This window comes from Mustela nigripes, chromosome 7, assembly GCF_022355385.1.
Source record: "Mustela nigripes isolate SB6536 chromosome 7, MUSNIG.SB6536, whole genome shotgun sequence".
NCBI lineage: Eukaryota > Metazoa > Chordata > Mammalia > Carnivora > Mustelidae > Mustela > Mustela nigripes.
Window position 1 is genome coordinate 67,448,992 of NC_081563.1, and position 13,966 is coordinate 67,462,957.

At 40.3% G+C, this 13,966-nt stretch overlaps 1 protein-coding gene across 1 annotated transcript in view; it reads right to left on the minus strand.

Annotated features, from left to right (window-relative positions):
- The window catches only part of C7H2orf73 (chromosome 7 C2orf73 homolog), a 46,531-nt gene extending 44,387 nt beyond the window's left edge, over nt 1-2,144 (minus strand). Inside the window, exon 1 of the mRNA XM_059407643.1 lies at nt 1,785-2,144. Coding sequence (XP_059263626.1) covers nt 1,785-2,144 — 360 coding nt within the window. The remainder of the gene's footprint in view (nt 1-1,784) is intronic.
- Nucleotides 2,145-13,966: the final 11,822 nt, after the last annotated feature.

A 13,966-nucleotide genomic window follows, 5' to 3' on the forward strand; every position in this document is an offset into this window, starting at 1 on the left:
TTCCTAACCAGATTGTGGCTTCTCTGTGGTAGGCATAATTATCTTTTTAAAATGTTTCTTACATCCCTCAATACATCTGCATATACATGAACTGCTTAACAATTGGAAAGAGATTGACATAGATATATTTAGATTTTAGTCTTATACTATGTGACTCAAAAAAAAAAAAAAAAAACCAAACAACTGTCATCTTGTTGAATGCAGGTGAATTTGCTTTGAAAGGGACAAAGTTAAAGTCCTCATTTCTTCACAGCAAGCAGTTGGGATTGTTCCTGAAGGTGAGTGGTTTTAGGAGCTTGAAGAGACTGGTGAAGGATGAAATCAATATTAGGGGGACTTATGAGAGAATTGACTAGGTCTTAAAGACATGGGGTAGCATATCCCATCAAATTTCTCAGTCAAAACCCAAGCTAATAATGACCAGGGACTGACCACAAGCTTGCCCACCCACCCCGGTCAGTACTCTCTGCCTGTATTGAGAAATCCTCACTGGAGAACAACCTTAAGAATATTTTCATTTTAATAAGTCAGTCGGAGAAAGACAACTATCATATGATCTCCCTGGTATGAGGAGGTGGAGATGCAACATGGGGGGTTTGGGAGGTAGGAAAAGAATAAATGAAACAGGATGGGATTGGGAGGGAGACCAACCATAAGAGACTTTTAATGTCACAAAACAAACAGGGTTGCTGGGGGGAGCGGGGTGGGGTTATGGACACTGGGGAGGGTATGTGCTATGGGGAGTGCTGTGAAGTGTGTAAACCCGGTGATTCACAGACCTGTACTCCTGGGGCTAGTAATACATTATGTTTATTAAAAATTTTTTTAAAAATAAAAAAAAAGAAATATTTTCTTTTTGTGGATGGAGACACTGAAGCTTAGAGAGAATAGATCATTTGCCCAACTGAAGCAGGTACTAAAGGGTGGAACCGGGATTCAAACACGACTGCCCCCAACGGCCTATGCCCCCAGAGACGGTGACCAAGTAAGTACATGGTGTCATACGGTGCTGAACAAACAGCTGGCTCTCAAGCAGGACCTCAATTGTTAGTTTTCCCATTTGGGGGTTTTCAACCCACTCTCCCCATACGTATTTACCCACCCAATCCTTATTCCCCAAACACACATGTATTTATACACACTCCACTTCTTTTTACCAATTTAGTTGTGTAGGTAACTAGCTATCAAACTTCTATTCATATATTCTTCTCCCGTATGTACAGTGAGTCCGGCGACCAGACTTGGTTCTCTCCACATTACTCCAGGTAAATGTAAATACATATTAATACTGGCTCTGGGTTACAGAACACATGCACAAGCATAGCTTGGTTATACAACAGAATTCAACCCAATAAGGGTTTTTTCTTTTCCCATTATCCAGGCAAATACAAGATTTACGACGGCTGATGCCAAAGAAATTTGGCTCTGGTAATGGAAACTGGGAAGCAATGGTGAAATGAGGTAAGAAAATCGGGGGCCAGAAGGTGGACGCAAGTCATCAACTGCTTTTCCCAGGAACTTGCTCTTTTTAGATAAACGCTAGGAATACCAGCCCCAACCTGCTGCCATAGCCTACAGTTCCCTCCGCCCGGTTCTGAACCCCATTCAGGCTGGAGCAGATGCACACACCGCGGGGAGTCTCATTTGCAGGAGAGGAGTGTTCCCTTGCTCTATTTTAATGCTTGCTGCCCGGCCGTGGAAAGATTTGCCAGAAATCGTGGAGAACAGCGACAGCCAAGCTTTTTCAAGCAAAGACTAGTCAGCCCAGGAGCAGCAATCATTACTTGCACAGTATTTAACGGTTCACGTAAACAAGCTTCTCTCCTGCCTGCGTGCACTTTTGGAGCCAGCTCCGGCAGACGTGGGCAGCGCCGGGGAGGCCTCCTGCGAGGCTCCGCGGATACGCAAGCAATACAGCCTCCAGCACCAGAGCCTAGGGCCGCGGGGGAGGCTCTGGGAACCGCCCCTTTTTGATCGCCAAGGCCAGCGTGGGCCTTGATAAATACTCCGCCCGGACCGATAGGAAAGGCCAAGTTCAAACACACAGCGTTCAGCCCGGGGCGGGTCCGGAAAAGACGCCCATAGACCCAACCACCTGCCCCCGCCTGGTCAGGCGGCCGCACCCGCAAGCTTGCGGAGCCCATCCGGATTATTGCGCCTGCGCGCTCCGGCTCCGCCCCCTTGCCGGTTTCCAAGGCCGCGCGCCGGGAGCCCGCCGTCGCTTAGCAACGCACGAGTCACAGTCCCGGCCCTCCGCGCGCCCCTTTCCAGGCAGGGCTTAGTCCCAGATCTTCCCGTGAGGCTCCTCGCTGCCTCGTGTCAGGCCGCAGGAGCCCATGGAGGAAAAGGAGGATAAGCAGCAGTAAGTGCTGGGGTTTGGTTTTCTATTTCCCCTTCTGAAACTATTTCCTTCCTTCGGGGAGGGTGAAGTGAGACCCGAGGGGTGGGTCCTCGGAGCGCTATCAGAGCTTTTCCTCTTCCATCCTATCTCTAGTAGTTGAGCGCTTACCGGAATACTTTTTAAAACACACTGCTTACCCGGCACCCACTGTGTGTCAGGCGCTTTACAAGCGCTGCCGGGCCCAACAGTCTTCAAGTCCCATGGAATCTTCCACTCCTAACTCCCCACATCTAAATTATTAGCAAATTCTTTAGGCTTTATCCAGAATTCCAGCATCATCCGCACGCTGGCCCAGCGTTTTTTACCTGGATGTTGTAACAGTCTCTGCTGCTCCCCTTGCCTCTGTGCGTTATCCACTTAGCAGTCTGAGAGGTCTTTTTTTTTTTTCCTTCTTTTTTTTTACAGCGTAGGTTAGATCACTATTCTCCATGGGCCCTTGCAGAGTAAGAGCTAAGGTCCTTGCAGTGGCCTGTGAGACCGCCACAAACTGCCCCTTTTCCTTTACCTGGTCTTATCTGCTGCTTGCCCTCTGACTGCACCCTGCTCCAGCACGCAGGCCTCCTCGCTAGCAGTGATTCTTCAAGTGTGCTCTCCACCCCACCCCACCCCACTCCCGCCCCAATCCAGCATCATCTGAGAATTTACTAGAAACTCATATTCTTACAGGCTTCCCACCACAGATATACTGAATCAGAAATCTGGAGTTGAGAACAATAAATAATCTGGGTTTTAACAAGCCTTCAGGTGATTCTGATGTATGCTAAATTTTGAGAACTATTGACCAAGGTGTTAGAGTTTAATACCAACATGGCCAGGGGTATCTGCTTCCAAAGCCTGTATTTTTGTCACTAGAAGAGTGGTTCTCAACATACTTCAAGAATCACTTGGAGAGCTGGTTAAGTTTCCTGGGAACCTATCTCGGGATGGGATGGAACCCGTGAATTTGTACTATCAAGGTAAAATGGATGACAATGCAGCTCCTTCTGGGACCACACTTAGAGAAGCACCTAAGGCCAGGTGCTTCTGTTGCCATACTTTGGCAATTACAGTTCACTCTGCTAGAATGCCCTTCCTCAAATATCCTCTTAGCTCGCTCCCCTCTTTCTTTTTTTCAGTTGCCACCTTCATAATGCAGCCTCCACCCTGTCTGAAAATGCAGCCACCCTCCCACATACATGCACTCCTTTTCCCCATTCCCTGCTCTGTTGTTGTCCTTAGCACTTAACACCACCCAAAAGACTATGTTTTACTTATTATTTGATTTCTCTTCTACCTTCCCTCACTAGGATGTAAGCTCTGCGAGGGCAGGAATTTTTGTTTTGTCACTCCTGTATCCTCAGTGCCTTGAGCAGCACCAGGCACAAAATTCAATAAATAATCTATTGAAAGAATGAATTATTCAACGTTATTGTCACATCTCTCTTAATAGGTATTCTTGGCCTTACCATGCCAAGGAGGAAATCAAGGCTCAGGTGTTAAATGGCAGAGTTGAGATTCCAGCTCTGTCTGCCTTTCTTCACTGCCCATTTTTGTGTTTCCTTCTATTAAGAAATTACTAAAGAATCATATACTTCACATTTATGTGTTAATCTATAGCTACTCACACCCCAAATATTTAATTGAACGAATGCATATGCATGCAACCATAGAGCCACAGTCCGTCCCTTCAAGGATGTGATGCCAGTGCAAGTATATTGCTGAGTTACAACCATGAGAAGCAGATGGAAAAACTGATGTCAGATGTCTATAATAAAATCAATCATGACCTTTCCAGAGATATAAGTGTTTATTTAAAGGTAATAGAAAAAGCCTTAGAAGTTACTCACACTCGACTGGTAATCAGTCTTTCCAAAACCTTTACAGAGAGCAATTTGTGTTGGGCAGCAGGGAGGTAGGGTCCAAGGGTGCTGAATGTTGTTTGTATCTATATTGGAGTGGGGGTTGGGTGTATACAGTTACACTAAACCAGACTAAAAAATAACCCAGCAGATTGACCAGAATATGCAAATACTATAATGGCGGCCCATGTAACTGTGATGAACAGGATGCTTCCCCAGGTAGCTACATAATGATGAAAGAAACACAGTCTTCATTCACCCTTATGGAGAGCTACTGACCAGTAAAGGGTATTTGTAGTGCTTACCAAAAAAACAAAACAAAACTGGATACATAAATTATAAGTCATGGTATTCTGAAAGAAAGTACTAAAATAGAGACTACATGGGGCAGAAAGGGGGAAATCTAGGAAAAGCTTCTGAGGAGATGGCTGTTAAGCAGAGACTTAAAGATAATGGACCAGTGGTGCAGGGACCCACGGAAGAACTGCCCAGGCAGAGGGGACACTGTGTGCACACGTCCTGAAGGAAAATAACTGGTGTGTCCGGGAACTGAAAGCAGGTGTGCTGTCTGGAGAACTGAGGGGAGAGTGGTCTCATTGCCTTGGAAGAGATTAGCTGGAGCTGGGTCCTGCAGCCTCAGAGCTGATGAGGAAGCAGTATTCACTATAAATGCAACACAAATGCATTTGGGGGTTTTCATTAAAAAATGATATGATAGAAAAGATGAACCTGACTTTGTTTTGAAGTAATGGAGGGGTTATATTTTCAGGGCCAAGACTAAGCAGAACTGCTCATTTTCTCTATAAATTTGTAATCTTATTTACTTACCTTCCATAGGTCAGGGCTTTAATTTTAAAAGCTTCTATGTAAAAAGTATTCACATTAATCTATTTCATTCTTTCCTTTACTTTCCAAGTATGTGAAATTTTAAAATACTGCCTTTTATCATGTCTACCACTCTTTATTTAAAAGGAGAAAATTTCTATAAATTGCTTCTAAACATTTTTTAATATTTAAAAAAATTCTATAATGTTCACTTTGGTACCAGTCTAGTTATTAAAAGCAAAAAGTGATGAGATTGAAGTGAGTGTTCTCATGCCTTCACAGTGGTATTTTCCTGAAAAGATAAATAATAGTGGTCATTTGGTACCTTTTATAAGTTTGCCAGGTGAACTTTTAAAATTAAATAGCTATCCTTGTCCAGGTGACTGAATTTACTAAGTAACTAACCCTTTTTTTTTTTTTAAAGATTCATTCATTTATTTTAGAGAGAGAGTGTGTGGGGTGGGGGAGGGAGGGACAGGGAGAAAGGGAGATAGAGAATCTCAAGCAGACTCCCACCCACTGAGCAAGGAGCCTGACCCTAGGCTGGATCATGAAGTCTCAAGATCATGAACTGAGTCAGAATCAAGAGCTGGGCTTGATCCCTGGACCCCAAGATCATGACCTGAGCTGAAATCAGGAGTCAGTCATTCAACCTACTGAACCACCCAGGCACCCCCTAAATAACTAACTTTTAAAAAAGGTGAGTTAAAATTAGCATGTAACTTACCTTCATGAATACATGTTCCAAACAGGATCTGTAACCATGATAAAATCACTACTCCTTTTTTATTCCAAGCAAGTGAAAGTCTGTACATTGTGCTGGTGTATTATTATGAATAATCATAATTAACACAAATCCCTTTATCTTTTATATGATTTAAAATGAGAAGATACCCTTCCATATTTTAATTGCATAAGTCCCTTATAACTATTAATAAAACTTAAATTGTCTTGACTGATACATGAAATATATTAATTTTTATTTTATCAATTATGACACAGTCCTAAAATGTTCATTGGGATACATTACTTATTATGTAATTCTATTTTTCAGAGAGCATAAAATAGAAGATGGTGGTATAGTGTATGTAACTGGAAAAAAAGAAGAAATCAAACAACCTGGAAAAAGTATACAACATTCAAAACCATTTGTTGGGAGAGGACGTATATATTATGCAAAATTCATTCATACAAATGCAAGAACATTGAATGAACCAGTTCCCTACATAGATCCCAGAAAAGGGCCAGAAAAGCAGGTTGGACGTATGTTCCTTATATACAAATACAGATTTAGATTCAGAAGCTGTTTTGCAGGATAATTTGGGCACAGACTACGTAAAGGATGTGACATATTCCAGTCTAATATTTTTTATAATCCAATAGTTAAAAGCAGTAACCTGAGACTATTCTCCCAGATAACTGTTGCATACAAACAATATATAAATAGAAAAGGAATCCAAGTAGTTATTTTCCTAGATTGGATCAGATTATAGCCACTTAGGAGTGTTTGGCAGATACTGGAGAAATCTATAATATCGTATTTGTGTCACATATTCTACTATAAAAATTTCCCATGATACTCTCTATAAAATAATAGCTACCATTTATTTAAAGTGTGTGAAGTGCTAGGGATGAGCTAAGTGTTTTATGTAAGTTATAGCCTTTAATCTGTAGAACAGTTTCTAGGAGGTAGCATTAGAAATATTTTATGGATGATAACATACCACAAAGAAGTAATTCACATATCTGAGATTACATAGTAAGCAAATGGTAAGCAAGTAAGTAAGCAAACCTTACCATAGCCAGGTTTCTGACCCAGGACAGTTGGTTTAGTCAAACCGCACTTTTCTTCACTATCATATTATTTCATTATCTTCTTTCTTTAAACTTTGGTTTGTTGAGGTATAGTTTATCCTGTTAGTTTCCTATTTCTGATATTACAAATTACCACAAATTTAAACACTTAACTTAAAGCAACACAATTTTATTGTCAACACTTTTTGACCTCAGAAGTCCAAAATCAGGCCCATTGGCTATTAGCAAGGCTGGTTTCCTTCTGGACTATCTAAAGGAAAATCCAGTTCCTTGCCTTTTCCAGCTTCTAGAAACTGCCTACTTTCCACGGCTCGTGGCCCCTTCCTCTTGAAAGCCAGCAGCATGGCATCTTTAAATCTTGCTCTGACTTTCCTGCCTCCCTCTTTGGTAGATGGGTATGATTACATTGGGCCCACCTAGATAATCCTGGATAGTCCTCTACCGGAGATGTTTTACTTCATCTCAGCCACAAAGTTCTTTTGCCATGTGAGTTTATGTGTAATTGTGATTTAACTTGACATTTAAATAGAGATTGCTTTTAATGACCTGTCTTCACATCAGTAACATCCAATGTTCATATCATAAAATCGCTAGCATACCAGGGCACTGTGTGTGAATGGGAGATCTTCTTTTTTTTTTTTTAATGGGAGATCTTCTTGAGGCAGAAATTAATGTAGTCAAATATGTATTAATGTCATGTAATAAAACCCTATGTGGCCAGTTTTAAGACTATTTTGTTTTATAAACCATGAGGGGATTTTAAAGATATTAATAGCCCAGGCCTACCTGAGGGATATAAGTCTGGTCCAGAAATCCAGGTTAGTGAAGTTCCCATATTTCTTACAAAAGTTAATGAATGACTCTCAGTCAGGACTGAGTTAAAACCAAACTATTAGCTGAATCCATCCTTACCTTGAGATACTAAGGAAAAGAAATGGGTTTGAGAATGGAAATATAAAATGTAAAAATCTCAAAAATCAAGGCACTAATTTTCTTTACTAGTTTATAGGTGTCTTGAGAAAGGTGATGTCAGGAGCTGCGATCCAGATGTGGTGATACAGTAGCCATAGGATCCTTATTTATTGCTGCTAAAGGCTAAATGAGTCAGAGACCTTTAAGAGGTGGTGAAAGGAAGTTTGAGATGAAGTGAGAGGACAGGGAAGAGAGGCTGCTGGGGATAAGAGTGAGGAGATATACACAAAGACTGAAGATACATCACCGAGTTAAGGGCGTATTTGTTTTGGAATGGAGGCACTATTCATATTTTAAAAACAAAAAGAGCTATCTTTTTTTTTTTTTCTTTTTGGTTTCGTGAAAGTTTTGTGTTTTTTGGTGTTGTTGGGGTTTTTTTTTTGCATTTTATTTATTTTTTTATTTTAATTTTTTAAAAAGATTTTATTTATTAATTTGACAGAGAGAGATCACAAGTAGGCAGAGAGGCAGGCAGAGAGAGAGGAAGGGAAGCAGGCCCCCTGATGAACAGAGAGCCTGATGTGGGACTCGATCCCAGGACCCTGAGATCATGACCTGAGCCGAAGACAGTGGCTTAACCCACTGAGCCACCCAGGGGCCCCAATTTTTTATTCTTTATAAACATATTTTTATCCCCCGGGGTACAGGTATGTGAATCACCAGGTTCACACACTTCACAGCACTCACCATAGCACATACCCTCCCCAATGTCCATAACCCAACCTCCCTTCCCCCAATCCCCTCGCCCCAGCAACCCTCAGTTTGTTTTGTGAGATTAAGAGTCCCTTATGGTTTGTCTCCCTCCCAATCCCATCTTGTTTCATTTATTTTCTCCTATCCCCTTAACCCCCTCTGTTGCATCTCCACTTCCTCATATCAGGGAGATCATATGATAGTTGTCTTTCTCCACTTGACTTATTTCACTAAGCATGATACCCTCTAGTTCCATCCACATCGTCGTAAATGGCAAGATTTCATTTCTTTTGATGGCTGCATAGTATTCCATTGTGTATATATACCACCTCTTCTTTATCCATGCATCTGTTGATGGACATCTAGGTTCTTTCCATAGTTTGGCTATTGTGGACATTGCTGCTATAAACATTCGGGTGCATGTGCCCCTTCGGATCACTACGTTTGTATCTTTAGGGTAAATACCCAGTAGTGCAATTGCTGGGTCATAGGGTAGTTCTATTTTCAACATTTTGAGGAACCTCCATGCTGTTTTCCAGAGTGGTTGCATCAGCTTGCATTCCCACCAACAGTGTAGGAGGGTTCCCCTTTCTCCACATCCTCGCCAGCATCTGTCATTTCCTAACTTGTTAACTTTAGCCATTCTGACTGGTGTGAGGTGATATCGCATTGTGGTTTTAATTTGTATTTCCGTGATGCCGAGTGATATGGAGCACTTTTTCATGTGTCTGTTGGCCATCTGGATGTCTTCTTTGCAGAAATGTCTGTTCATGTCCTCTGCCCATTTCTTGATTGGATTATTTGTTCTTTGGGTATTGAATTTGATCAGTTCTTTATAGATTTTGGACACTAGCCCTTTATCTGATATGTCGTTTGCAAATATCTTCTCCCATTCTGTCAGTTGTCTTTTGGTTTTGTTAACTGTTTCCTTTGCTGTGCAAAAGCTTTTGATCTTGATGAAATCCCAATAGTTCATTTTTGCCCTTGCTTCCCTTGCCTTTGGTGATGTTCCTAGGAAGATGTTGCTGTGGCTGAGGTCGAAGAGGTTGCTACCTGTGTTCTCCTCAAGGATTTTGATGGAGTCCTTTCTCAAATTGAGGTCCTTTATCCATTTTGAGTCTATTTTCATGTGTGGTGTAAGGAAATGGTCCAATTTCATTTTTCTCCATGTGGCTGTTCAATTTTCCCAACACCATTTATTGAAGAGACTGTCTTTTTTCCACTGGACATTCTTTCCTACTTTGTTGAAGATTAGTTGACCATAGAGTTGAGGGTCTATTTCTGGGCTTTCTATTCTGTTCCATTGGTCTATGTGTCTGTTTTTGTGCCAGTACCATGCTGTCTTGATGACAGCTTTGTAATAGAGCTTGAAGTCCAGAATTGTGATGCCACCAACTTTGGCTTTCGTTTTCAATATTCCTTTGGCTATTTGAGGTCTTTTCTGGTTCCATATACATTTTAGGATTATTTGTTCCATTTCTTTGAAAAAAATGGGTGGTAGTTTGATAGGGATTGCATTAAACGTGTAGATTGCTTTAGGTAGCATAGACATTTTCACAATATTTGTTCTTGCAATCCAGGAGCATGGAACATTTTTCCATTTCTTTGTGTCATTCTCAGTTTCTTTCATGAGTACTTTATAGTTTTCTGAGTATAGATTCTTTGCCTCTTTGGTTAGGTTTATTCCTAGGTATCTTATGGTTTTGGGTGCAATTGTAAATGGGATCGACTCCTTAATTTCTCTTTCTTCTTTCTTGTTGTTGGTGTAGAGAAATGCAACTGATTTCTGTGCATTAATTTTATATCCTGACACTTTACTGAATGCCTGTACAAGTTCTAGCAGTTTTGGAGTGGAGCCTTTTGGGTTTTCCACATATAGTATCATATCATCTGCGAAGAGTGATAGTTTGACTTCTTCTTTGCTGATTTGGATGCCTTTAATTTCCTTTTGTTGTCTGATTGCTGCGGCTAGGACTTCTAGTACTATGTTGAATAGCAGTGGTGATAATGGACATCCCTGCCATGTTCCTGACCTTAGTGGAAAAGCTTTCAGTTTTTCTCCATTGAGAATGATATTTGTGGTGGGTTTTTCATAGATGGCTTTGATAACATTGAGGTATGTGTCCTCTATCCCTAGACTTTGAAGAGTTTTGATCAGGAAGGGATGCTGTACTTTGTCAAATGCTATTCAGCATCTATTGAGAGTATCCTATGGTTCTTGTTCTTTCTTTTATTGATGGTGTTGTATCACATCGATTGATTTGCGGAGTTGAACCAACCTTGCAGCCCTGGAATAAATCCCACTTGGTCGTGGTGAATTATCCTTTTAATGTACTGTTGAATCCTATTGGCTAGTATTTTGGTGAGAATTTTCACATCTGTGTTCATCAAGATTATTGGTCTGTAGTTCTCTTTTTTGTTGGGATCTTTGTCTGGTTTTGGGATCAAGGTGATGCTGGCCTCATAAAATGAGTTTGGAAGTTTTCTTTCCATTTCTATTTTTTGGAACAGTTTCACGAGAATAGGAATTAGTTCTTCTTTGAATGTTTGGTAGAATTCCTCTGGCAAGCCGTCTGGCCCTGGGCTTTTGTTTGTTTGGAGATTTTTGATGACTGTTTCAATCTCCTTACTGGGTTATGGGTCTGCTCAGGTTTTCTGTTTCTTCCTGATTCAGTTGTGGTAGTTTATATGTCTCTAGAAATGCATCCATTTCTTCCAGATTGTCAAATTTGTTGGCATAGAGTTGCTCATAGTATGTTCTTATAATGGTCTGTATTTTGTTGGTGTTAGTTGTGATCTCTCCTCTTTCATTCATGATTTTATTTATTTGGGTCCTTTCTCTTTTCTTTTTGATAAATCTGGCCAGAGGTTTATCAATCTTATTAATTCTTTCAAAGAACCAACTCCTAGTTTCGTTGACTAGTTCTATTGTTTTTTTGGTTTCTATTTCATTGATTTCTGCTCTGATCTTTATGATTTCTCTTCTCCTGCTAGGTTTAGGGTTTCTTTCTTGTTCTTTCTCCAGCACCTTTAAGTGTAGGGTTAGGTTGTGTACCTGAGACCTTTCTTGTTCCTTGAGAAAGGCTTGTGTTGCTATATATTTTCCTCTCAGGACTGCCTTTGTTGTGTCCCACAGATTTTGAACCGCTGTGTTTTCATTATCATTTGTTTCCATGAATTTTTTCAATTCTTCTTTAATTTCCTGGTTGACCCATTCATTCTTGAGAAGGCCCATTCATTCTTGAGAAGGATGCTGTGTAGTCTCCATGTATTTGGGTTCTTTCCAAATTTCCTCTTGTGATTGAGTTCTGGCTTCAGAGCATTGTGGTCTGAAAATATGCAGGGAATGATCCCAATCTTTTGATACCAGTTGAGACCTGATTTAGGACCCAGGATGTGATCTATTCGGGAGAATGTTCCATGTGCACTAGAGAAGAATGTGTATTCTGTTGCTTTGGGATGAATTGTTCTGAATATATCTGTGATGTCCATCTGGTCCAGTGTGTCATTTAAGGCCTTTATTTCCTTTTTGATCTTTTGCTTGGATGATCTGTCCATTTCAGTGAGGGCAGTGTTAAAGTCCCCTACTATTATTGTATTATTGTTGATGTGTTATTAATTGGTTTATATAGTTGGCTGCTCCCATGTTGGGGGCATAGATATTTAAAATTGTTAGATCTTCTTGTTGGACAGACCCTTTAAGTATGCTATAATGTCCTTCCTCTTCTCTTATTATAGTCATTGGCTTAAAATCTAATTGATCTGACATAAGAATTGCCACTTTTGCTTTCTTCTGATGTCCATTAGCATGGTAAATTCTTTTCCACCCCCTCACTTTAAATCTGGAGGTGTCTTTGGGTTTCTTGTAGGCACATATAGATGGGTTTTGTTTTTTTATCCATTCTGATACCCTGTGTCTTTTGATTGGGGCATTGAGCCCATTAACATTCAGGGTAACTATTGAGAGATATGAATTTAGTGCCATTGTATTGCCTGTAAGGTGACTGTTACTGTATATTGTCTCTGTTCCTTTCTGATCTACCACTTATAGGCTCTCTCTCTTTGCTTAGAGGACCCCTTTCAATATTTCCTGTAGAGCTGGTTTGGTGTTTGCAAATTCTTTCAGTTTTTGTTTGTCCTGGAAGCTTTTAATCTCTCCTTCCATTTTCAATGATAGCCTAGCTGGATATAGTATTCTTGGCTGCATGTTTTTCTCGTTTAGTGCTCTGAATAGATCATGCCAGCTCTTTCTGGCCTGCCAGGTCTCTGTGAATAAGTCTGCTGCCAATTTAATATTTTTACCATTGTATGTTACAGACTTCTTTTCCCGGGCTGCTTTCAGGATTTTCTCTTTGTCACTAAGACTTGTAAATTTTACTATTAGTTGACGGGGTGTGGACCTATTCTTATTGATTTTGTGGGGGATTAATCTGCACCTCCTGGATTTTGATGCTCATTCCCTTTGCCATATTGGGGAAATTCTCTCCAATAATTCTCTCCAGTATACTTTCTGCTCCTGTCTCTCTTCTTCTTCTGGAATCCCAATTATTCTAATGTTGTTCCGTCTTATGGTGTCACTTATCTCTTGAATTCTCCCCTCATGGTCCAGTAGCTGTTTGTCCCTCTTTTGCTCAGCTTCTTTATTCTCTATCATTTGGTCTTCTATATTGCTAATTCTTTCTTCTGCCTCATTAATCCTAGCAGTAAGAGCCTCCATTTTTTATTGCACCTCATTAAGCTTTTTTGATTTCAACTTGGTTAGATTTTAGTTCTTTTATTTCTCCCGAAAGGGCTTTTATATCTCCCAAGAGGGTTTCTCTAATATCTTCCATGCCTTTTTCAAGCCCGGATAGAACCTTGAGAACCGTCATTCTGAACTCTAGATCTGACATATTACCAATGTCTGTATTGATTAGGTCCCTAGCCTTCAGTACTGCCTCTTGTTCTTTTTTTTGTGGTGAATTTTTCCACCTTGTCATTTTGTCCAGATAAGAGTATATGAAGGAGCAAGTAAAATACTCAAAGGGTGGCAACAACCCCAGGAAAATATGCTTTAACCAAATCAGAAGAGATACCAAATCATGAGGCGGGAGAAAGGGGATAAAAAGAAATTCAGAAAGAAAGAAAAATTAAAAAAGCAAAGAAAAGAAAAAATTAAAAAAAGAAAATGAATAAAGAAAAAGTATAAAAAAGAAAAATATATATATATATTAGATAAACCAGTTAAAAAAAGTTTAAAAAGAAAAGGGTAAAAGTTAAAAAAATTTAGCAGAAGAAAAAAAAATTGAAAACGAAAAATAAATAAACTACAAGACTAAATAATCATGGGGAGAAAGCCATGAGTTCCGTGCTTTGCTTTCTCCTCTGGGATTCCGCTGCTCTCCTTGGTATTGAAACTACACTCCTTGGTAGGTGAACTTGG